We start from the raw sequence: 22884 nt of genomic DNA on the forward strand, positions 1-22884 counted from the left end.
AAAAGAGATTAAATGAAAGAAGAAGCAGAGCTGATGCCTTTATGAAGGTGACACTCTCCTTAGTGCTAGTGAAGCAGCATCCAGGGACTTAATCTGCTCTGAAAAGCCAATGTTACAATTTTAGGGGAGACTGACTCTCATACTGTATGAATTACTGTCTAGTACTTTTTAAGTAAGTTGGAATGCTTATTAAAAAAACCAAAACAAAACTGTTAACGTACTCCCCAAATAGGACTTTCATAAGGATACTTCATGTATCATAGATATACTCCTAAAAGGTAAAATAAATATTACTGAAAAGAGCACTCCTAACAGTTATGACATAACATACTTTCATAAGATTTAATCAACAGTTTATTACCATGCCTTTTACTTTCATTGAAAATAGTTTCACTGCTGATTTGAATTTAGTCCTCTGTGCTGTTTGCAACCTAGATGGGGTAGCACTGTTCTAATGCAGGCGAAACAGGAGCCAAACTGGCTGATCGCATTGCCCTTACTGCGGTGAAGTGGGAAATATAAACTAACAACAAGTGGAAAAGCAAAATTACATCTGCAGAACTAATTTTTAATGGCCTACGTCCTTGGTCTGGCTCCAGATTCCTATCCCATCTGGCCAGATCAAACCTCCACGTACAGAGTAGGGAACAAGAACACTGGTAAAAAGTGCTAAGCGTAGAGAGATGTGCTTTCTTAACCCTGTGCCCTGAGCAATATGACTATTAATGATATTCAAAGCTGTGGTTATTTCCCTTTCTTTAGCGTGTCTGTCTTTGAATTTTTCCAGTCTAGCTTCCATAATAAGGTGTTATGTAGCCTAGATTTAAGATGGGTAGGAATCAGATTTTCTGATTTACAGGAAGTTCCACTAGTTCAATTTTTTTCCTGTTCCAAAACAAGAATGCAAATAATAAGTTGCAAAATGTCCATACAGTAAAATAAAAATGTCATTCCAATGCTGATGTATTTCATTAGTGATAGTGTAACTTTAAAAAAAAATTTAAAAAAATTGAAAGTCATTCAAAGCAGAACATGGAAAAAATAGCTTTCAGATTCCAGCAATACTGACACATTCCTGTACAGTGCTTTGGTTTTGACAAGTTCTCTTTTCTTGACCAGAAATCTTCTGTGAAAGCATTTCTGATGTGCTGTAAAGCATGTGGTCCTGGAATAGAGAATTAGGGAGGACAGGGGGAGAGGGTTAGGGGAACAGGGCAACAAAGCCTGAAGGTAACCTGTAGTCACCAGGCAGATCTCTCTCATATACGTAGCCGGCCTAACATTTGCTTTTCAGAAGAGGAAATATTTTACTAAGCTAGGGAGACAGTGTGGTATTATCAATGATTTAAAAAGGAAGAAAAAAGAGAAAGACAAAAAATACAGCAAACCACTGAAGAGCTTTGAGAGCATTCCCTGGGACTAGCTGGATCACAGGCAAACAACACAATTCAGTCAGCAAACACCATTTCAGCAGCTTGATGGTTGACAGGCAAGGGAAGAGCGCCAGAGGAATCACGCTCTCCCTCCTTCTCCCCACTTTTCCCAAATTCCTTGGTCCAGCCTGGAAGAGAGAGTTTCCACAATGCCGATGAATATGTGCACATGTGCTCCCTGTTAAATGTGCAGCTTCTGCATTCTCCCTCTCCTCCTTTTTTTAGGAACCGCTTTCTGTTCGTGGGATTTTAAAACAAGAACGCAGCCCCCACCCCCTAAAAAAAATGAAAGCCCATGCAGTAATCCGGGAAAGGAGAACCCAGGCGAGGGGAGAGCCAAGAAGCAGGCACGGGCGGGGAGGAGAAGTAAACACACAGCGCTTGGGGAACTGGCAAGGAGGGCAAAGACCATGTTGTGGCAGGGGAGCGCCGTGCCTCGCGTTTTCTCAAGGCAGCGAACACGCCTCTCTTCCCCCTCCCCAGCCAGCCCTTTCTGTGCAAAGCAGCGGCTTAAACCCCTCCCCTCTTTGCTTTCACTCCCGCCACCTTTCCCTTTGCTGCTCATTCAGAACAGATGATGCTCCCCATCACATGCAGTCCTCTCCTCTCCCTCCCCTCTGCCCCAGCCCTTTAAAAAGCTTTATACCACCAGGAATTCGTTTGTATGGGAGAGAGCAGGAACAAGGAAAGGCAGGCATTTGACAGGCAAAAGTAGCACTGCAGCAGTGGAGGGTGAGGGTTTGGAGCACCCCGTGTCAGCTCTGACAGGGCAAGGGAAATCAGGCATACCTAGGGACAGCGGCGTGTGCGTTTAAATCTTCAGTGCCACATAAATGTGTTCTAATAACAGGCAGAGGGAAGAAGGAAGGAGACAGCCCAGGGATCAGAAGACGACCCCAGCTCTCTGGTGATGGCATGGATCGGACACTTTTCCAGCAGCTGTTTTACCTACCTCTCAGTCCTGTCACCGTCCAGTATCCCCGAAGTGCCAAGGCACAAGACTGATGCAGAGCCGCTCTTAGCAAGTAAGTTACCTGATTTTGTTTGTTTTTCCAGTTCACTTCTTTTCTTCCCTCTGGATCAGGAGCAAAGGATCAGGAGCAAAGGATCAGGAGCCCAGAAGGCAGGAGGACAAGGAGGCTGAGGTATTAGGTCAGCTGAACTCCAGGTTCTATGACCAAACCTGCCAGGGCGTGAGCTAGAGATGTGCTGTTGTCTAACTCGCCAGCTGCTAGGGAACTCTTTGGGAAGCTGGGGATTAGATGTTGATCTTGGGCAAAAGCACTGTCAGATCTAGTAAAGGTGTCATGCAGGAAAAGCCATTAAAAATGATGAACTGCTCAGATACCAGATTAGGGGAGATCACTGGAATACAATGGGCAGGGGGAGGCTGATCAGTAAGCAGCCCTGAAATGCGTGGAGTGACTCCATAATCCTCACCTAGAGTCAAAGATTAAATTCTTTTATAATTAGGGTACTTACTAGTCAGTTTAGGCTTTAAAGAGCCCTTGCAGTGTAGTCTCCAGACAATGAAGTGGCATGTTCAGCCCTTGGAGGGGACAGGCAATTTAAAGCATTGGGAATCCCTAAGGGTGTTTATGGTTCTGGGACGTAAAAGCATGAGTAATTTTTTTACCGATGTCCTGCTGCATCGGTCAAAAAGGTGCCCGGAGTCCTCCTTTTTGTATTAGCACATGCTGGTTGGGAGTAACATGCTAACTTTTATACAGCGTGTCTCGCATTTGGTTTTGACCTGAGAGTTTCAGGAGCCAGTCGAGAATTGGCAGAAACTGTCCCTGTCCCAAAAAGCTTGCCCTCTGACTTTCAGGGATTCTGTAATCAAGCAGGTCCTTCCTCCTGCACCCTTTTACTTTTAAGTAGACAACTACCTTGGATTTATAGTAGAGTAGCTCAGAGGGAAACAAAACTGGCTTCTCTCACTAGTGCTCTGACCAATCCAAGCAACCGGTATCTTCTACAGTATGTGGGAAGTGTGTCTGGCAGTGTTTGGATTGGGGGAGTTATTTCACTTCTGGGGTTCAGTTCTTTCCCCTACTGTTCCTACTCCATTGGAGATAAAGGATCAGGATCAGTTCTGGTTCTCATGAGAGAAAATTCTCCATCTCTGGAAGGTTCCAGCCCAATTATTTACAGACTCTGAAAAAGGCAAACAGAGTTTTGGAGTCATGTTCAGAGACAAATCTCCGGACTCTTTTATACAAGAGCCACCCACTTTCTATTCAGTTTGAGGTCAGGAGAACCGCTCGGACATTTGGGGTGAGCATTGGCACTTAACCAGCAGTTTGGTATTAGGTAGGTCGGTTTGTGTCTCTGTGACTCATCTTCTCTTGTCTGCACAGTGGGTTCAATAGGACTGTTGAACATCTTGGGGCAGAAAGAGCCTGCATTTGGTTAGTTCATCTTTGAACTATTTGGATGCAAGTTACTGGAGAAGTGTGAAGTGGTATTAACATTCTTCAGTTTTATTTTATTTGTTTAAGCCAGCTGCGGATCACATAGTGATTCTCAGTTGCTGTAATGGTGAAATATCTAAACAATGGAGAACAGGAATGTTAGTGCTCTTGGGGCAGGATTTTCTCTTAGAATTGAGATTCTGCTTCCCCCAATATTCAGTGTGTGCTGTGTGTAAACAGCCAGTAGCAGGAGAAACCGGAGTGTCTTATCAGGACAAAAGCATCTCTTTTTCTTTGTTCAGTTGTGTTGGTTGAAAGATAACGGTCAAATTTTCAGTGACACCATAAGGTCCCCCTAAAAATAGTCTGGGGTAAAAAGACAGAGACAGAGAGGCTGCAGAGTGCCTTGGGCAGAGTCACTTCCTCAGAGGTGGAAGGATCAAATTGGTTTATTTTCAGGCTTTATTTGTTGGTAAAGAAAATATCATTTGACTGTTCAAAAGTCAGAAAAACACCTAAGAGCATAATATTGTGATTGCATCCTTTGCGCATGGACTTTTCATGCTCAACTTCTTTAATTCGATGAAGTATAGGGTAATTGACTGGAAGTTAGATGGATTACATCCTCCCATCCACCCTATGCATTTGACTGTGGCATATCAAGTAGTAGAAGCCCCTTAGGTTGGGGAAACTCCATGTTCTCCAGTCCTTGTTCTATAACAAATTGTTATAGCCTGTACATTGGGGTCATTATGATGTCTCATAAGGCATTTTCTAGTTTTCGCCTTTATTTTCTGAAAAAAACCCAAAAACAAAAACCAAAACCAACCACCCCAGTCTCTATTCTCATTACCGTTTAGTTTCTCCACTCTTTCCTGCATTGGTCTGAAGTCAGTATATTTAATGCAACTGCAACCTTGTGTTATGTATGGGATTTTTTATACTTTAATCCACAGTTGGGGGGAAAACATCTATTTGAAACCTGTAGCTACTTGAGAGAACAGAAACATTATTTCTTGGCATTAGGAATAATCTTGCTAGGTTATTCATGCTGATAGGTGAGGTTAGGTAGGCTTCTCAGAGTAATGTTTAGACCCACCTGAAGCAGATAGGGACTGCATTCACTGCTGCTGGATTGGTGGAAGGGAAGAAGAGTGGTGCAGTGGTTACAGGCACTCGTTTAGAATTTTGGAAACTCTAGGTTTAATTCCCTGCCTTGCCACAGACTCCCAGTGTGAGTGTGAAAGAAGCAAGTGTCTTTGTGACTCACTTCCCCATCTTGAAATAGGGGAAATAGAGCACTTCCTTGTTCCACAGATCTTAATAAGAAAATAAATAAAATTTTAAAGCACATGATACCTGTGTTGAAGACTGTGAAACATTTGGATACTCTGGGAATGGAGGGGCCACATTGTTACCTCACAACTGGCAATGAAAGGGGTCAGGGATATTAGAACTGTGATTATCCAGCATTGCTGAGGAGAAGGATAGTTTGGGAGTTAATTAGCAGATGAAAGTAAAGAGCAAATGTCCATAAGCTCTCTCTTTCTTTGTGTCATATTAGCTTCCTACCCAGACGGATTTTCTTACAAGGTGTTTTCTTTTGAAAGACTGAACACCTTCTGTTTCGGTATTTCTGAGCCTAATGAACTCTAAGCAGACAGGCGCATCATCAGCCCAGCTCTGTAACAAGCACAAAGTCATCCCACTTCTTCAGTAGTTGCCTAGTTAATCATCAGTCACCCATTTTTGCGTGCTGGTGGGTGGGTGTCTCCTCTAGCCCCAGAGGAACTCCGTTGTAAAATCATGCCTGTCAGCATGTTAGAATAGCAGTGCTGCGACTTAATGAAAACTCGAAATGAGAGGCATCTTCCTACTTCAGTGCTGAGTGAAATTACACTTTGAAAAGCAATTATTTGGATGAGGGAGCTTTTGAACCACATGTTTATTAGTGAAGTGCCACGGGTCTCCCTTCCTGTGCAGTTTCCTTAAACCCTTAAATCCTTTTTGCCCTGTTTTTGACTAGCATAACTCTTCTGCATCATTCCCTCCACCTGTGGATCTCCAAGCACTTTCCAAACAGGCAGCCACCACAATCTCTATTTGTAAGTCAGCAAACTGAAAGATGACAGGATTTGCACAAGATCTACCTGCCTTTCTTTTTCTCGCATGCGCATGTATACCTTGAAAGGTAATCTTGTGTTGGTGTTGTTGACTGTTCAGTCTCAATCATAGACAGGCAGTAAATAAAAGGATAGTGGGAAAGATGCCTTTCTCAGGGAAATCAAAGCCCCACCTGTCAGTCAGCGCCTATCTCGTAGCCATTTATCTTCAGATTGTTAAAGGCCATCTTTCCTTAATATTTCTTCTTCCTCCATCTTTCCACTAGCACTCAGTGTTCAGCGATCAATGCTTTTATTCTCTTTGGGTGCTACTGCTTTAATTTGCTCTATTCCTCTACCAGCCTTCCCATGTTGCTACTGTCTGCCAATTAAAAATTTCATTCCCTTGCAGCAGGGTAACCCAAAGGAGAATTCCCCAAAGGAATCTGGGGACAGTAACCTAGGCTCTGTTTTATGTGGTGTGGGCCAACAGGCAGCAAAAGAACTAGGTCAAGTTTTTCAGTAATGATCTGTTTAGTATTTACTGCTGTATTGATTGCTTGTTGAATGGTATAGGACTCTTTGTCTGGGAAAAGAGACAACAGGATTAAGTAGAATCCTGATTTGGGAAGGTGTGGGGGGTTTACTAAAGAACAGTTGCTCATTTATTCTCCTAATGCAGGAAAACATGAGCATCAGGTTGAAAACAAACAAAAGTCTTTTTTTACACAAACAAACTTGATGACAAATTCATGTCTTCAAACTCCTCCTGCCTGCCAGTTTAGACCTCTCCAGAAGCAAATCCTATCCCCACTGAAACTTGCATTTACTTAAGTGAGATCAGCAATTATTTAAATTGAAATGGTCACCATGGTCAGGAGAAAAGTTTCTTGCAGACTTGTCCTGTTCTTCTGCGATGTCTTCAGCAAATTTCTATCTTGAAGACTTGGAGCTGTCAGGAGGGGCTTGTAGACAGCTCTGCAAAACAATGCCTCCTGAAGATACTTAGCTAACCCCAGCTTGACTCTTCTTCAGCAAATCTAAGAGCCCTAAATGTCACCGCCTGCCCCGAGTCTGTTGTCTGGGCAAAAGCTGAGCAGCAGCAAGTCTGATAAAAAGCCTCTTTGCAAGGCTGATAATACACTGACTCACATCTCCTTTTGCAGTAGCTTGTCCAAAAGGAAAGCAGCTTTGTACAAAAGTGACATTTTTATTATCCTGGCTTCGTTTAACCAAAGATGGTAAATGCCAATGAAACAGGACAGTGCCTGTGACTATAAGAGGCAATTGCATCTCACAGATCTCTTTGCTGGAGGGAGCAGTGATTTACAAACTGAAGTCTAAATCTCTGTGAGATGCTTGCATGTAATTACCATTATCTGGAAAAGATGCATATGCTTGATAGCTGTGGCAGTATATTATACGATGAAGGAGTTAACCAAATCCTTACATAGGTACAGTGCTCCTTTTATAGTATCTTGTCATTTGTGCTAAAGTTTCCCCAAGCAGTTAAAATAATAAGGGAATGATAGCAAATTTCCTAGAAGATTCTCGCAGGCCATTCATATCTGTATCACAATTTTTACAGCTGGGGAATTAAGGCAGAGGGAAAAGCAGTGATTTGCTGAGAATTAAAGAAAAAATGCTGAAATCATTTGGAACAGGAAGCTGGCTAGTCTTACATCCAAACTTGTGCTCAAACTGCTAACCAATATTATTCCTTTTAAAGAATCTAATGCAAAGATTCATCTGCTTAATTATTTTCAATAACCACATACTGAGGTTATGCTTATACTACAATGGGAGAGTTTAAGATTAAATATTAGGAGAAATCGTAATGCCGCTGAAGCTGTCAGTAAAGTTCATATACAGCAGGAATTTTTCTGCTTTAATGGACCACTTGTAAGGTGTTCCTGAAGGTTTCCAGACAGATTTCACTTGACCTATTGTTAAAGATCAGGAGCATTAGAAAAGTGATGTTGCCAGTCCCTTGACTGTTTTAGTTCAAGCAGGTTTCCCTGTACTTTCATTAATGGGCAGTCCCTCTAGCCTGCTTCACCGGAGTGGTATTTCTAGGGATTTAGGGTTTTTGATTGTTTTTATTCTATTCTGTTCTTTTTAATATGTTTCAAGATCCTTTTGGTCTCTTTGGTATGAATCTAAAATATGAAACCTTACACTATAGATTAATGTCTTGAAATTGATCGTTCTGTCTTACATAGTGTCGGTGTAAGTGAAACTCAGTTTCAAATATAACTTTTATAACAAAATTATCTTTAAAACAATTCTTTTTAAATTGAAAACATGCAACACTTGCCTGTTTTTACATTTCTACACATGGATTGATCAAAAGCTTTTTAGTCCAAATGGAGTAATTTTAGATTAATCAAACAATGCAGACAAAGATCAAAAGTAATATTCATAAGAAGAAAGTGAAGAGGTTCTTCTCTGCACCTAATTCTCTTTAAGTCAGTGGATGGGACTCTTTCCCTATTAAAGAAGAAAAACAAAGAAGTGTGTGATTGTTCTGACTTGCATTTGGCATGTGCTTTCACGTGTTGTGAAGTGAGAGTCAATATGTACCCTTATAATTTGACAGCATCTAGCAGACACTTTGCACACATGTAAATAGACACACACCATAAGGCAGCAGAGAGCCAGGCCAATGGTCCAGAGGATTTGAATTTGCAACAGGTAGTAGAAAATGGCTGAAGAGCTATCTAAATACACCATGAGCCAGCTCTCAGGAGTCCTACCTTCAGAAGTGAGAGAAATAGAGGTAAGGATTAATATTCTGCCAAAATCCTTGATGTTGCTGTTTGAGGAAGGGAGCAGCACAGTGCTGGGGTTATCTATCCCACGTCCAGGATCATATGCAGTGCGGGTACCAAACCTGATTCCTCCTAACTAACCATCCCAGCGTCATTAATCCCTATTATTTACCCCTTTCCTGTGGCTGCACTGGCTCAGCCCTGGCCCAAACCCTTCAAACCAGGCAAATCTGCCAGCACGAAGAAGCTTTGGGACTGTGCTGGGGACAGATGGCTGGGCTCCCTAGTGAACAGAGCCAGCGGGTATGGTTCCAGCAACAGGCTCCGGCTGCTTCATTGGAGTAATGATTGATGGTGACTTATACAAGGGCTAAGAGTAATTCTTTGCTGTTAACCAGACTTGGCTACAGCAGAATGGAAGTGGAAATTTGTTGCTTCATTTATTCATCCTGCCTCTGCTTCCTTCCCGCCCACCCTTTGTGCTTTTTAATACTGAAAAGATGAAACTACTTTGCTCAATCTTAAAATTGTCTTTCCCAAGATACTCTTAATTGTATCTCTACACCTTTTCTCATTCACAGTCGCATAAGAAGATTAAAGATAGAGGGAGCAGTAATAGATTTAGTTAGGTTTTAATAGGATTTGCAGAGGACAATGCAGAGAATGAACGCCATAGAGAATATTGCTACTCTATCTGTGATATCCCTAAGGCTTCTTAGGTAATCTTTCACAGAGATTTTGTTTGTACCCTGCATTCAGAGTCAAGACTCTCATTTTTCAATAGAGCATGTGTGGGGGTTTTTTAAAGGAGTATCTAATAATCTTGGTAAACAGGATGTTACATTATAACCTGCAAAAGTCATTGCAGCCATCATTCTGTAGTATTTATTTGTACCTTGTTAAGCATAATTTTGCATGTTGACAGTGGGCTTTTTAATAGCTGTCTGTTACGTTTCTAAAAGCGTCTGGTGTTTTTGTCTAATGTCAGAGGAAGTAAAGGGGTGGGTTCTGACATATCTGATTAACAGTAGGCCTGGATTCATCACACCTTCAGACATGTAATTCAAGATGCTAAATTAAATACCTATTTCACATTTGGAGCCCAGGCTCCCAGAATAATTTGTAGAGGCGGTGGGTCCTTCCAGAAGGTGATTCAGCACTCCTGAAATCTGAATTATCCCTGGAGGTGCCTTTCTCTGCTGACTGTAAGGGAAACCTTCATGCATAATTTAGACTTATGTGAGATTTAGGTAGACAGTGGTGCTCAGTGTTTTCTATCAATTCCTAAGGTTTCTCTTGCTATGCACCTAAAACCTGGGGCATCAAAAAACTCCAGTCCTTCTTGAAAATACATGTTGATGTATCTTTACTTTGCTTCTAGTTGTGATCTCAAGCAAATTTTGGGTGTAAAAAAATCCGAGGACCAAACAAAACCAAACCCAAAACACTGTAACAAGGTTTGCCTATTTCATGACTGCCAGACTGTGCCCATCCCCATATTTTCTGAGGTTTCAGGAGTGCATTAAGCAAAGTGACTGGCAGCTGGTTCATGTTTGAAGAGACTGTGTATTATGAATCAGTATTGAACATCCAGTTCAATGCACCATTATATTTAGCAAGTAGCTGTTGTGAGAGAAGTACTGAAGCCTTTCAAAGTGTTTCCCAAAACAATACTAGGAGGAAAGACATGGCCCTAGTGAAAAGCTTTTTTCCTGGTGTAGAATCAGCCTGTATGCAGCCCTGTACCAGCATGGGGCAAAGTTTGTCAGTGTAGCATTAATATTTGCAATGTTTGTTGTCCTGGTCTGTTGTAATGGTTCAGACAGTAAAATGAAATGGCATTTGTCTCAGCTCTTTTCCTGCTACCTTACGCTTTATTTCTTTGTTCTCCTGCAGCCCAGTCATGGCCGGAGATTCTAGGATCTTCATGAACCAGGACATGGACATCGGAGTTACATCCAGAGAGCCTAAGAAGATTCCCAAACAAGCTCGGGATGATGTCCCCATTGCCACTGACCGAACCCGCCTCATATCAGCAGAAGGTAAGAAGCCACGTCAGCGTTACATGGAGAAAAGTGGCAAGTGCAATGTGCACCATGGAAATGTCCAAGAAACCTATCGATACCTTAGTGACCTCTTCACTACGCTGGTGGACCTCAAGTGGCGTTTCAATCTTCTTGTCTTCACTATGGTCTATACCATCACTTGGTTGTTTTTTGGGTTCATATGGTGGCTCATTGCCTATATCCGGGGAGACCTGGACCATCTTGAAGATGAGAACTGGATCCCCTGTGTTGAAAATCTCAGTGGATTTGTTTCTGCATTTCTGTTTTCTATCGAGACTGAGACAACAATCGGGTATGGCTATAGGGTCATAACGGAGAAGTGCCCAGAGGGCATCATACTGCTCCTGATCCAGGCTATTCTGGGCTCCATTGTCAATGCATTCATGGTGGGATGCATGTTTGTCAAGATCAGCCAACCAAAGAAGAGGGCTGAAACCCTCATGTTTTCTAACAATGCAGTGATTTCCATGAGGGATGAGAAGCTCTGTCTCATGTTCCGGGTTGGAGACCTCCGCAATTCCCACATTGTCGAGGCTTCCATTAGAGCCAAACTGATTAAGTCCAAACAGACCAAAGAAGGAGAGTTTATCCCTTTGAACCAAACGGACATCAACGTGGGATTTGACACTGGAGACGACAGATTGTTCCTGGTGTCACCTCTTATCATCTCACATGAAATCAATGAGAAAAGCCCCTTCTGGGAGATGTCCCGCACCCAACTGGAGAAGGAGGAGTTTGAGATTGTGGTCATCTTGGAAGGAATGGTGGAAGCAACAGGTAAGGACTTGCAGAAATCAGTCACGATTTTGAGGGGGGAAGGGGAAATATGGAGTGCAGTTTGGTGTTAAGATTTTACTCTCAATGTCACCTGGACTGAGAACATGCTGGGATTTGTCCTTCTCTAGTGACTGATTCAGGTGGGGTATTGTGGTCTGAGATAACTAGCAGTTAAAAGATGGGTCCTTTAGCTCTTGTTGTAGTGTTTCACACTCTTTTTATAAGTCCGGGATTCAGACGAAGGGGTTAGTCGAGGAGCTGTCCATAATCACTTAGAACTGATCCATGGGGAAAAAAGGAATGGACTAAAGGAATTCACAAGGTCTCTTGTGGCCTGTTCCCTGCAATCAAAATTCAACGTGCAAATCTTTTTCCATTTCTCCTCTGTATTAAAAATTGGCTGTAACTGTGCTATTTTAGGTATCGCTGTAGTGTTGCTTTTTAATGGAGGCTATGAAGGAAGTGCCCAAGTATTCCTATATCCCGTAAAACAGCATGTGCTGAAACTGAATGACTTGCATGTGATGCAGGACATATATTTTCAAAAGGAGCTCAACGAGGAAAAATACAGAAACTGCTTTTGTGACTCTTGCAACCCAGCAGCTGTTTAACAGCTTAAAACAATGCTGTGTAATGGGTAGATTGGGGGATATACTCAGCTGATTCCCAGTTTCCTCCTATGGGTGTATTTGTGGCAGGCGATGAAAGAAGTCTGTGTCCGTTGGAAAAGTTGTGTGCCTCAGCTTTCCAAAGGGTAGAAAAGGGAGGTGGCAGTGTGCCTCTCAAGCTGAGCACATGGATGGCCACAAAGGCCTCCAGGCTCTTTTCCACAGGTGGGATGCAGCGTGGCTCCCAGGGGTCTGGCTGGGGAGGAGGATGCTTTTACTCTGGAGTCTCACCTAAAAGACATGGCACCATGGGGTCATTTTACCACTTGCAGCTAATTCATTTATTCTAGGCTCAAAGCTGGCAGGCTCTGTCTGCTGGGCTTCTAGCACAGCAAGCGCATTTAAGCACCCTGGGATGCTGATGCTCCCTTCAGGCAGGCTGAGTTTGGGGTTGGCAGTATGCCTTGGTCAAATCAGGCCCTTTAAGGGGAACGGGGCTACAGGCAGCACTGAGGAGAGAATTGCTATCTAGAGCTGTGGAAATCTAGAAAGAGTCAGAGATACAAAAAGGCTTTTATAAGTAGTTTTGCCCTTTGGTATTTAAGGATTTTAGTTATGAGATGGCACTGTGAACCCAAGTTTTTTCTGTTGGTGGTGGTTGGATTTTTTTTCCATCTTGACAAGGCATGGGTTCTCTCTGAAACACTTGCAAGGGTTTTCAGCTTGATATGAGTACTCAGTGGTATCAGCACCCTGTCTCACAGATTCTGGCCCTTGCTTACTATTAATATTGTCCCCTTCTTGAGATTTGTCCTTGTTAGTCTCCTAACAACCAGATGTAAGGAGAAATAGTCTCTCAAATTCCTGCATCCCAGACCTTCGCTCTTAAAGACAGCTCTCTAGAGAGCTAATTTAGTTTCCAGTTTCCCAGTATCTCCCTTTAGTCGTTAGGTGAATAGCAATAGCTGACTTTTCCAAACAGAGCTAATGGGAGGTTATGTATAGATTGCACTGTACCTAGGTTGGAGTACTGTATTGTAGAAGTGGAATTCATTTGGCATTACTAGGCAAATATTCTTTCTCAGCAGAGTCTTGTAGAGATGTGGCAAAAGAAGGGGTGGGTGGAAAAGACTATCAAAGGCAAAGATTTGTAATGGAAGCTTATTTTGTAGCCTAAACATTTACTAGATACTAGAACCTCCTAATCTGAGCATGGCCTTGTTTGTCCAAAGCTTCTTTTCTCATCACACAGTGACACTATCAAATTCTGTTTGAACAGCTACTGCACTGCCTTCCTCTTATGAAAGCTCAGCCTCTGCTAGATATGTATGAGAGGAAGTCATTATCAGTAACAACCTCAAAATTAAAAGCATGGCATGGGAATAATATTGCTTTACAAATGGGCTCCTCTCCCAGAGGGATTGTACAGGCCAGTGTGTAATGATATGAAGGAGCATACATCTGTGGAAATGAATTATTCTGGTCTCAGAAGACGGGCTGTGAAATTCCAAAATTGGAGCTAGAAGAGCCAGTTTGCATTGAACTTAGAGCAGAGCGGACCTCAGATGATGCTGTTACCTGATTCAGAGGCTGACATGGTTTTCTGCATGACATATGGTAACTGGGGGAGGTGTGATATTTTGCCACAATGAGAGTGGCTTGCAGAAGCACGGTGTTTGTGCTTTCCTGCTTTGTCCTCACACTTTGTAATATTGATAAAGCAGTTTGGGGGATATTAATCCCTACTTCCATACCTTAAAATTTGCTCCAAGCAAATTCTTTAGATTCTTTCCTTCCTATCGTATTGTTCAAGCCCCATCTGCTTTTGGGAATGGTATAATGTTCTTGCAGCGTGACTTCTATTAAATCATGACACTGTTACAACCTGGTCAGGTTCAGGGCAGTATAAAAATGCAACAGGCCATTTGTTCCCTTAGTAACCCCTATGAAAAATTAGGAACCACCATCACAGTGTTCAGAGGTACAACTGGTCAACATATATAGCTCTGTTCATGGTGCACAAGAGGCAAGCGAGTCTTGCGTGCTGTCTCAGAGGTGGCTCAGCTCTGCAGTTGCTGTCAGGAGTAAAAATTAATGGAAACTTATTCCGTCTTTGCAGACAACAGCAAATCATACCGTGAATGCAGCCTGCACCGCTGGGGAAAAGACAGCTATGTTTTTTCATAAGGTATTTTGAAAGCAGGTCAAACTGGCGATTGTCAACGTACAAATGACTAAAGAAATGTAAGCGTAATGTCTTGACTAAAAGCGTGAATATTTTTCACTGAAACATTTGGGACAGCACTTTTATAACTATTTCCAATAGCTTTAACCAACCACATACACATTACAAGGGTAAGGCATTGTCTCCTCTCAAACAAGTAACTCTTCTCACTGACATTTAAGTTTCATTCTGAACCAGCGGAAGGCAAAGATAGTAAACAGTTTGAAATGAAAAGTACAGAACAAATTCTGAAGAGTTGAAACACTTCAAGTAATTGGTTTTTTTACAAAATGAAACATTGTGGTTTAAAACAATGTTTTTGTTTTCAAGTTGACTTGAATTTCCTAAACACTTCAAGCTGTTTTATTTATAAAGTGAAACATTGCATTTTAAAACCATGATTTTGTTTTCAAGTTGACTTGGAGTTTTAAAAGGATAAATAACAACACACTGAAGAAGAGCAACAAAGAAACTTACCAGCCGGCCTAAAACGCAATGTTTTCATTTTGCCGAAAAAGAAAATAAACATTGTGTTATTCTAGTGAGAGCTCTCCAGGGACCCCCAGCTATTCTACTAACAAACCCATGAAGCCAGCCGCGGCAGAAAGCCCACTGGCAGGGCTCTTCCCAATCAATATTTTAGTATGGTTGAGGCACCGTGACTCCACGAGGGTTAAAAAATGCCAAAGGGCGACTATGTTTCTGGGCAGATCTGTTGTGATCATTGCTGAGTGAAATGACCACTGTAAAGACAAAATCAATATAGATGACGAGTGTTCTGACTTCCAGTGCTGCTTCGTGGGCATCCTGAAAGCAGCAGCAGCACTCACAGTGCCTACTTAATGAATTGGTCACAGAGATTACTTTAGGGAATTAATTCTCTTTTGCCTTATCTGAAAGGGACACTTGTCAAGATCAGCTGGCCCAAATTTGACCTGCAATAAAAGGGAAGAAAGTGAAGGTGGAAAATCTGTTTGCAAATTTTACTTTCACTGCCTTTCTGCTTCCCACAGTGGCAACAAAAAATTAGAGCCATCCTGTTCACAGAATAGGCCTAGGCTGTTATTGGCCAAACCTCTTGCCCCTTACCCTTCTGATCCTGAATTGAACATAGTCTACAAAGCAAGGCTGCTAGAACACAGAAGAGCAGTGGAGATTCAGACCCCCCTTCCATGTGCATGCAGAGTCAGCGGGGTTACGATGAAGAATTTGGCTGATTTCAATTAGAGAACACTGGAGAGTCCAATTTTTTTTTCTTTTCTGTAAGCCATCACTCCATGTGATGACGCAGCCTGCATATCCTGCAAGACTTTCTGGCAGATAATTTGAAGAGGCTCTCTTCTCTTCTGACTTTACCATTCCGCTGCTATTTACTGACAATTAACCAAAACCTGATTTATCAGTAGCTGTCCTGCAAACCTCATTCTGTATCTACAGTGTCCAGCACTGCTATTGTCTGCGCATAGAGATAGCCAGGCTTGTTACCTCACTCTTGGTCCTCACTGGTTTTCATTACCTCTTTTTCCCACCACCATGAAATAAGCCACAAGAGACAGTCCAGATGCCTGATTAGTCCAGTCACTAAATGAAGTTTTAGTAAACTCTTAGGAAAGGATAGGCATGTGTATTTCTGGCTTAGAGTCTGTATGATAAAAAGTGGTTTAATGATTAGAAGTGGTTTAATGATTAGAAGTAATTTACCTCATCCTGTCCTTGTGAGAGTGTAGGCAAACAGCAGCTTTTTTGCCCTTCCATTTATCCACCTTTACAGGGGGCATAGTAAAATTCCCTGGCTGTAAATATAGGACAAAAAGAAGCAGCCACAACATAAGATATCCTGAAATTAATCATGATTTTCATGGGAGAACAAAGGAAGAGTGAAATTACTAAATGGAGTTTTCATGCATTCATCATCTGGTTTGGGTTGTCTTGTTGGTTTGTTTTGCATTTTGCATATAAATAAGTTTTCTTTTCTGCAAGAAGGACCTTGCAGAACTGTTACAGAAACTGCTTATATAATTATAGGGAAGAGAGAGATGTCTCAAATCATTCTTTTCATGAGCTGAGTTGTCCTCCAGAGGTGGACGTTGGCAGGCTAGTCATCTTAGGTGCCTCTGCAGTCGCTGTAAATACCTTTGTGAGGGGCCTAAAGTTACATGGTGTGAGCTTGGTGCTCAGGTTCTGCCTGCCAGAGACATGGCAATTGAATCCAAGATCTTGAAATCATAAGGTCCTTTTATTTTTTTTCCCCATTGCCAGTGCCTATGAGCTTTCGCATGCCTGGAGAGCATTCAGATAAATTAAAATCCTATTACTCTCCTCTAGCATAAAAATCAAAGTGAATCAAGCCCAGACATGTACTCCTCTAAAGGAGACAAGCACAAATAATTGGAGGACCATGCTCTTACCTTCTAATATTCCTTTTCAAGTTGGAGGAATATTGACTTTTTGGAGGTTACAGTGTTCCTTGGTCTAATTAACGCAAAGGGACTAATAAATTTTATAACTATCCAAATGCTGATTCTAATCTAAAGACATGTATTGCTTAATTAGTATGATAGAACTTAAAATTTTCATAACTACTCCTTGCCATCGTAACTTACATCAGTCTGTCACTATACCTCTGAGTCCATCAGTTCTTCCTCTGTACTCTTGTAGTGTAGGTGGAGCTTAGCTGAAGGAGCGGAGTACATATTACGCAGCTTTATGTGCATCCAGTACAAGGGAAAAAGTCACCCTGCATACAATAGTGTACGGAAACAAGGACAGAGAAGTGATATTCCAGCAATATCTGTGTCTGAACTGCAGAGAGAGCCTAGCAAATATGGCTAACATACAGTCAGCATCCACATGACATTTTGCCAGCAGATAATCACTAAGCTCTGTGGCATTTAAATGAGGAGAGTTAATTTTAGGCCGATGAAAAAATGTTGTCTTGACGGCCCCAGGGGTTGGGATGTCTCTACCCACTGAGAAAGTCCAGACCGTGGAGCAGTACCGAAAGATTGAACTATACTGTTGATGTGATCAAATTGAAGCCTGTGGCAATTTCTTGGCTTGGTAGATCATGCTTTGTGGTCCCCTTGCTCTCTCCCGTTAAACTGCCGGTAAAGGTACTGGCCATGACAGTATGTTTGCTGAAAATATGCATCTTCCAACAGTTGCAGAGAGCCTGCTGGTCCATCTCTGGATAACCAAACAGCTGCAAATGCAGTTAGATTTGGCCTGTGATAATGAAGTTTGATTTTAACTGATAACCTAAGGGTACACAAGACCTGGAAATCAGGAGCGATCTCCACTTTTCCTAGCAGTGTGGCAGAGCCAGAAGCATCTGCTCCAGTTGCATAATCAGCAGCATTGCAAGCAGTGAAACGTTCTGAAATCTGCAACTCCCATTGAGTACGCTGCAGAAAAAACAGGCTCCTTACGGAGTGAGCCATCAAATAACTGCTTTTTGTCAGCATGTATTAACATTCCTTTGTCTTTGATAAAATGTAAGCAGCTTGATCCCAACTGATTTTGATGACAGAAGAGTGCCTTATTGGTAGAGTTCCCTGACACCTATTTTATACACCAGTCTTTCCTCAGTGACTCTCTCTGTTCTCGAATGTAATGAAACACCTGGTTTAATACACATAGCAATATATTTTGTATCTTTTCATCTACTGGAAACCAGAAACGAGCCATTTAGGAAGGCATCTATGGCTGCCTTAAACAGGAACATGCGCAAACTCTGTTATTGATCTGTGATGCAGTGACTCCAGCCAACAGACAAAAAATCCGCTTCTTAGGATTCTGCTATAATGAAATTATCGTTAAAACTCTATGAAATGTCTATTGCAGAACTTGAAACCAGGAGGCAGTCCTCTGGTCTCCAGCTTTCTAAAAAGCCTGGAACTGGTTCCAGCATTATTGAAAACTTGGTGCATCTGCTTATAACTTTGTACAAACTTTTTTCTGGTTTCAATTAAAGTTGAGTTTTGTTTGCAACTGAAAGCTAAGCTGCTGAATTAAGAGATGAGAAAGCTGTAACTAAATCTTGAAAGCTGAAGATTTTACATATCATTTCACATTTTCCACAATTTACAGATTGTACAAATTTATATTAAACATACTTTTTCATTTTTAAACCAGATTGTTTAGGAGAAAATTAAACTTCTAATGGTCTTACTATCTAGAAAATACAATACACTTGAAAAATAAAAATCTCTATGACTTTATTTTTACATAAATTTTGAAGCACATCTGCTTAGACTGACAAAGGGGGAGTGAGGATATTCTTTTTGCATGAAGCTTATTTAAATGAAATGCCCAAGTCACCAAATACCACTTCTCTATAACGATACCAAATATCTGTACCATTTAAACCCAAGATGTGTAGTTATATCTACTTTAAGAAAAGGATTAACAGCCTTTATCAGGGCCATAAATACTATGATTATTTTTGCAAGAAATTCTGAGAGTTTGAAATCTCCCTCAATTTCTTGTGCTCTCCGAAAGGTCCAGTGGTTCAGGGTTGCACAAGACAGTGCTACTGCACTGCAGTAGAACAGCAGTGGCAAAGTTGGTGTGGTAGTGGGTGGATAGGAGCACACGGCATAATGATTCACTACACCCAAGGTGTCCCACGGACTTGGATAAGCAAGGCTTATGAAATGAAACTGCTGATTTTTGCCGAGAGCCCACAGCCATGTATGAAAGATGTTAGTCTAGCAAATTATTCTGCCCCACTGCAAGCTGAAACTTAGATATCAGAGCACAGAGGGCACAGGGCACATTGTGCGCAAGTGGAAGGTGGCTGTATCCATGTGCTCCTAAGTAAGGTTTATTGTTTCCACACCTCTTCTGTCATCTTTTTGCAGTTACAGAGGCAATAATTAGCTAGGGACGTTACAGATGCATTAATTAACCAGGCTGGAGAGCACAGGGCAGCCTGCAAAGCAGACACTTAATGGAATTTGAAGCAGAGACAATGCTGTTGTTTACTGGGTAATGTAGGAGTTGCCAAGCAGTATGTCCCCATGCAATTAAAACACCACTGCACATGTGCTAAAAAGGAATATTTGAATGGGATTATGGAGCAATTACAAGTTGTCTTATTATGCTGGCTCTCTGTACCCCTGGGGTTACAGAAAGCAGCTACTGCAGGAAGCTGGCAGTGTGCAGTATTTGGTTGCTGAAAGCTTTCTATTGTTCCTTTCTTAATTGAATACTTACAGCAGGAGATAACTATGATTGTGTCTCTGGAGTTCAGGTTGACTGTCAGGTACTCCCCCCAGGGAAACAGCTATTTCAGGCCCTGATTATAAGGCAGGAGTTCCCTTAGGATGCTTCAGGCCCCCACATTTAGCAGGGACACCCCATCTTGGCCCTGGGGACAGCTACATGGTACCTTTATGCAGCACTTGGAAAGCCATGATAGGAATCAGCCAGTTCATTCACAGGACCTGAGCCTGTGAGCCTGAGTGGTCTCCTCTCCTGCTGTCTTTGCTGGGCTTTGAAAGCTCTCAGAGCTTGGAGGAGGCACTTGAAAGCCTTTGTGTTTTCTGGTGCAAAACCAGCTCTGCCTAAAGGAAAAAGGGCTAGTTTATTTTAACTGTCTCCTTACCATACACGCCCATGAGGCTGGTTGTCTAGCATTCTGTCCTCCCAGCATGAGGGAGCATCAGAAAATGGGATTAGCGCTGCATTACTGACCCTCAAAACAGCCTGTAATAAAAGCCCTTCCACAGGGAGGTCAATGGTGTGATTAAGTGTCAGTGACACAGCTCTCCTGAGAAAAACTCTAGCAGGACTCAGAAATTAGCAAGACTCCACAAGCTGCCTTCGTGTTGAGCTGCTCTTTGCTAGCTGATATAAGGGAGTGAAGATGAACCAGTCTTCACCTCGAGGACTGAGGAGTCCAGGGCAGGGGATGCTGCACGTTGTAGCGTCACCTGAAGCATATGGTCAGGAGTGGTCTCCACGCCGTTTTTTACTTGTAAAGCAAAAGCTGATAGTTTCCTGAAAAGACGCTGTGCCTCAATAAAGCCTTTCTTTAAGGCAAAAATACTGGGGGTAATTTTCATAGCAGCCTCTGCATTTCCTGGTTCCTTCCGGTCCAGGAAGCAGGCACGCTACAACACTATGACTAACTCTGTACTTGTTCCTGCCCAGAAGCAAATAGTCCTGCAGATCTTCTTGGGGGGAAAAATTGGCTTTTCAGTCTGCAAAACAGAATTTGAAATTTATCAAAGTGTTGCATGTCCTTCTTTTTCCCCTTTCAAGAACCAAAAGCAACTATGTATTCCTGGCCTGATAGCTTGAAGCTAAGGAAAGCAGTAAGAGACAAGTAAAGCTTTCCAGGGAACTTGCTTGTGTGGGTGTCTTTTAATGGACTGTAGCAATTATGAGAACAAAATATTCATCTTTTCACAAAGGTGCCTATTTTTTTTTTTGTTTTAAGGAAAGGAGTTTTCTGATTACTCTGAGATTTCAGTCACTTAGTTGAGCTCATGTGGTGAGAATACATGATACGCTCTTCCCTGAAGCATCTGACACTGATATTTTCCCCCCTATGCATTGCTTTAGATTTCTGTATGTGTACTTTGGGCTGCAGGAGTTAGACTTAGAAGTATTGGCCAGGAACTGGACCAAGTGCATGTTTTGAATGTATTCCAGTCAGGCCTATCTCTCACCCTCCAAAAGAGAACAGTGGGAGGACTTTGTGAGGTCAGGTTTTCCAAATTTCACCAGAATTAATTCCAAAATCATAACATAAGTAGGACAGACAGAAGACAAATATTTGGAAGAGAAGTCAGCCTTGACATTGGCAGGAGAATTTGTTCACAGTTATGTCAATGTTGAACGCTTATCCCTGCTCTGCAAAGCTTCTCTTTAAACTTTTTCAAAGTAAATAAATAAGCTCTGATCCTTGGGGCTGAGAAGCAGCTTGACAAACATCAGTTTCATATGGCCCACTGTTCATTCAATCCAAAATCCATCCATACATGGAATTCAATGTGCTTATCAGCTTGACTGTGTGTTGTTGTGGGTTTTGGTTCTGCCAACCCAACACAGTTGGATTGAACCCTCCAGAGGTATTTAAAAGCCAGTTTGCCGTATAAATCCGTAGGAGCTGTGGCCCTCTCCACCTTTCGGGCTATACGACTTGGTGTCTTAACCTAAGTGCAGGAGGGAATTGCTGATACTGCTGTAGATGAAGAGGGATGGGGTCAGACACAGTGGGAGTGCAGGGCAGTGGTTCGTTCTACTTAGGGGCTGCATGGGTCAGGATTTGAGGGGCACTGGCAGGGTTGGATGTCGTTCTAGAAGTGCTGTTAGTATCAGCCAAGCAAGCAACACCTCAACAGAGCAATGTGAGGACAGAGAGAAACTGCTTAGTGGTACCAGACTTCAAACCCATAAGCACAAGGTTCAGGAAACAGTCTGAAGATGTGGCAATGAATCCATCCCTTTTCCTTTGAGTGCTCAGCTTTTTCGTGATAGAGGCTTTTGTGAGGCTTATTAAGCGAAGACCTTTTCTGTGTCCCAGAGCAATCAGGTATGGAGATAACATGAAAGGGCTTTTAGATGAAAGAAGTGGTTGGGTGAGCATGTAAGGAGGCTTTGCATTTAACATCCCTCTGTTTCTACCCAGGGATGACTTGCCAGGCTCGCAGTTCCTACATGGACACGGAGGTGCTGTGGGGACATCGCTTCACTCCTGTCCTCACCCTGGAGAAGGATTTTTACGAAGTCGACTATAACAGCTTCCATAGCACTTACGAGACCAACACTCCTGTGTGCTGTGCCAAAGAGCTGGCGGAGTCTCGCCGGGAAGGCCAGCTCCTCAGCCACCTCTCCAGTGCCACCCTCCTGAGCGGAGGCAGAGAAGCAGAGACAGCAAAAGGGGAAGAAGAAGAGGAAGAGGAAGAAGGCAGGGAGCCAGCAGGATTGAATGGAGCCAATGGGACAGCAGGAGAGGTGAAAGAAGATATGCCTGTATAACACGTGAACTGCTGGACAGTAGATACCCACATACACTTACTGGGAGACTGTGGCCTGGCGAGTCAGGAATTGACTGGGAGTCAGAGAGCTGAGATTCATGTCCAGATCTCTGCTGCCTGCTGCTTGATCCTGGCAAGTCACTGCACAGCACTGTGCCTCAGTTTCCCTCCCCTTTTATCTGTACAGTGAGGTTCTGAGCTTTGCACTTGTTTGCAAAGCATTTTGATCTCTATGGACAAGGCTCACTAAATATGATCACTGTTAAAATTGAAATTCCCACTGGTGGTTGTTTCAAAAGATGTTCATTGGATGTTCAGAACTCTTCCCCCTTGAGAGGGTATTTAAAAGGTAAAAGTCCAGAATGTCCCATCTCAGTATGAAGAATGTGGTTTCATACCTTCACTTAATTTGTGAGTCAATGTATTGTAGACATTGTTACTGCTAAATTAAAAGAAGAGGAAAAAAACCTCTCTGCTATGTAGTGAAGTGGTTTGTCTTCA

The 22884-nt window shown here is 42.4% G+C and overlaps 1 protein-coding gene across 1 annotated transcript; it reads left to right on the forward strand.

Moving 5' to 3' along the window:
* The first annotated feature begins 2394 nt into the window (after nucleotides 1–2394).
* KCNJ5 (potassium inwardly rectifying channel subfamily J member 5) lies at nucleotides 2395–22620 on the forward strand. The gene is made up of 3 exons (XM_072884593.1): nucleotides 2395–2458; nucleotides 10617–11563; nucleotides 22035–22620. The coding sequence occupies exons 2-3, from the start codon at nucleotides 10624–10626 to the stop codon at nucleotides 22382–22384; spliced, it is 1290 nt and encodes a 429-aa protein (XP_072740694.1). The 5' UTR covers nucleotides 2395–2458; nucleotides 10617–10623; the 3' UTR covers nucleotides 22385–22620.
* The last annotated feature ends 264 nt before the right edge of the window (nucleotides 22621–22884 follow it).

This window comes from Ciconia boyciana, chromosome 20, assembly GCF_034638445.1.
Source record: "Ciconia boyciana chromosome 20, ASM3463844v1, whole genome shotgun sequence".
NCBI classification, from domain to species: Eukaryota; Metazoa; Chordata; class Aves; order Ciconiiformes; family Ciconiidae; genus Ciconia; species Ciconia boyciana.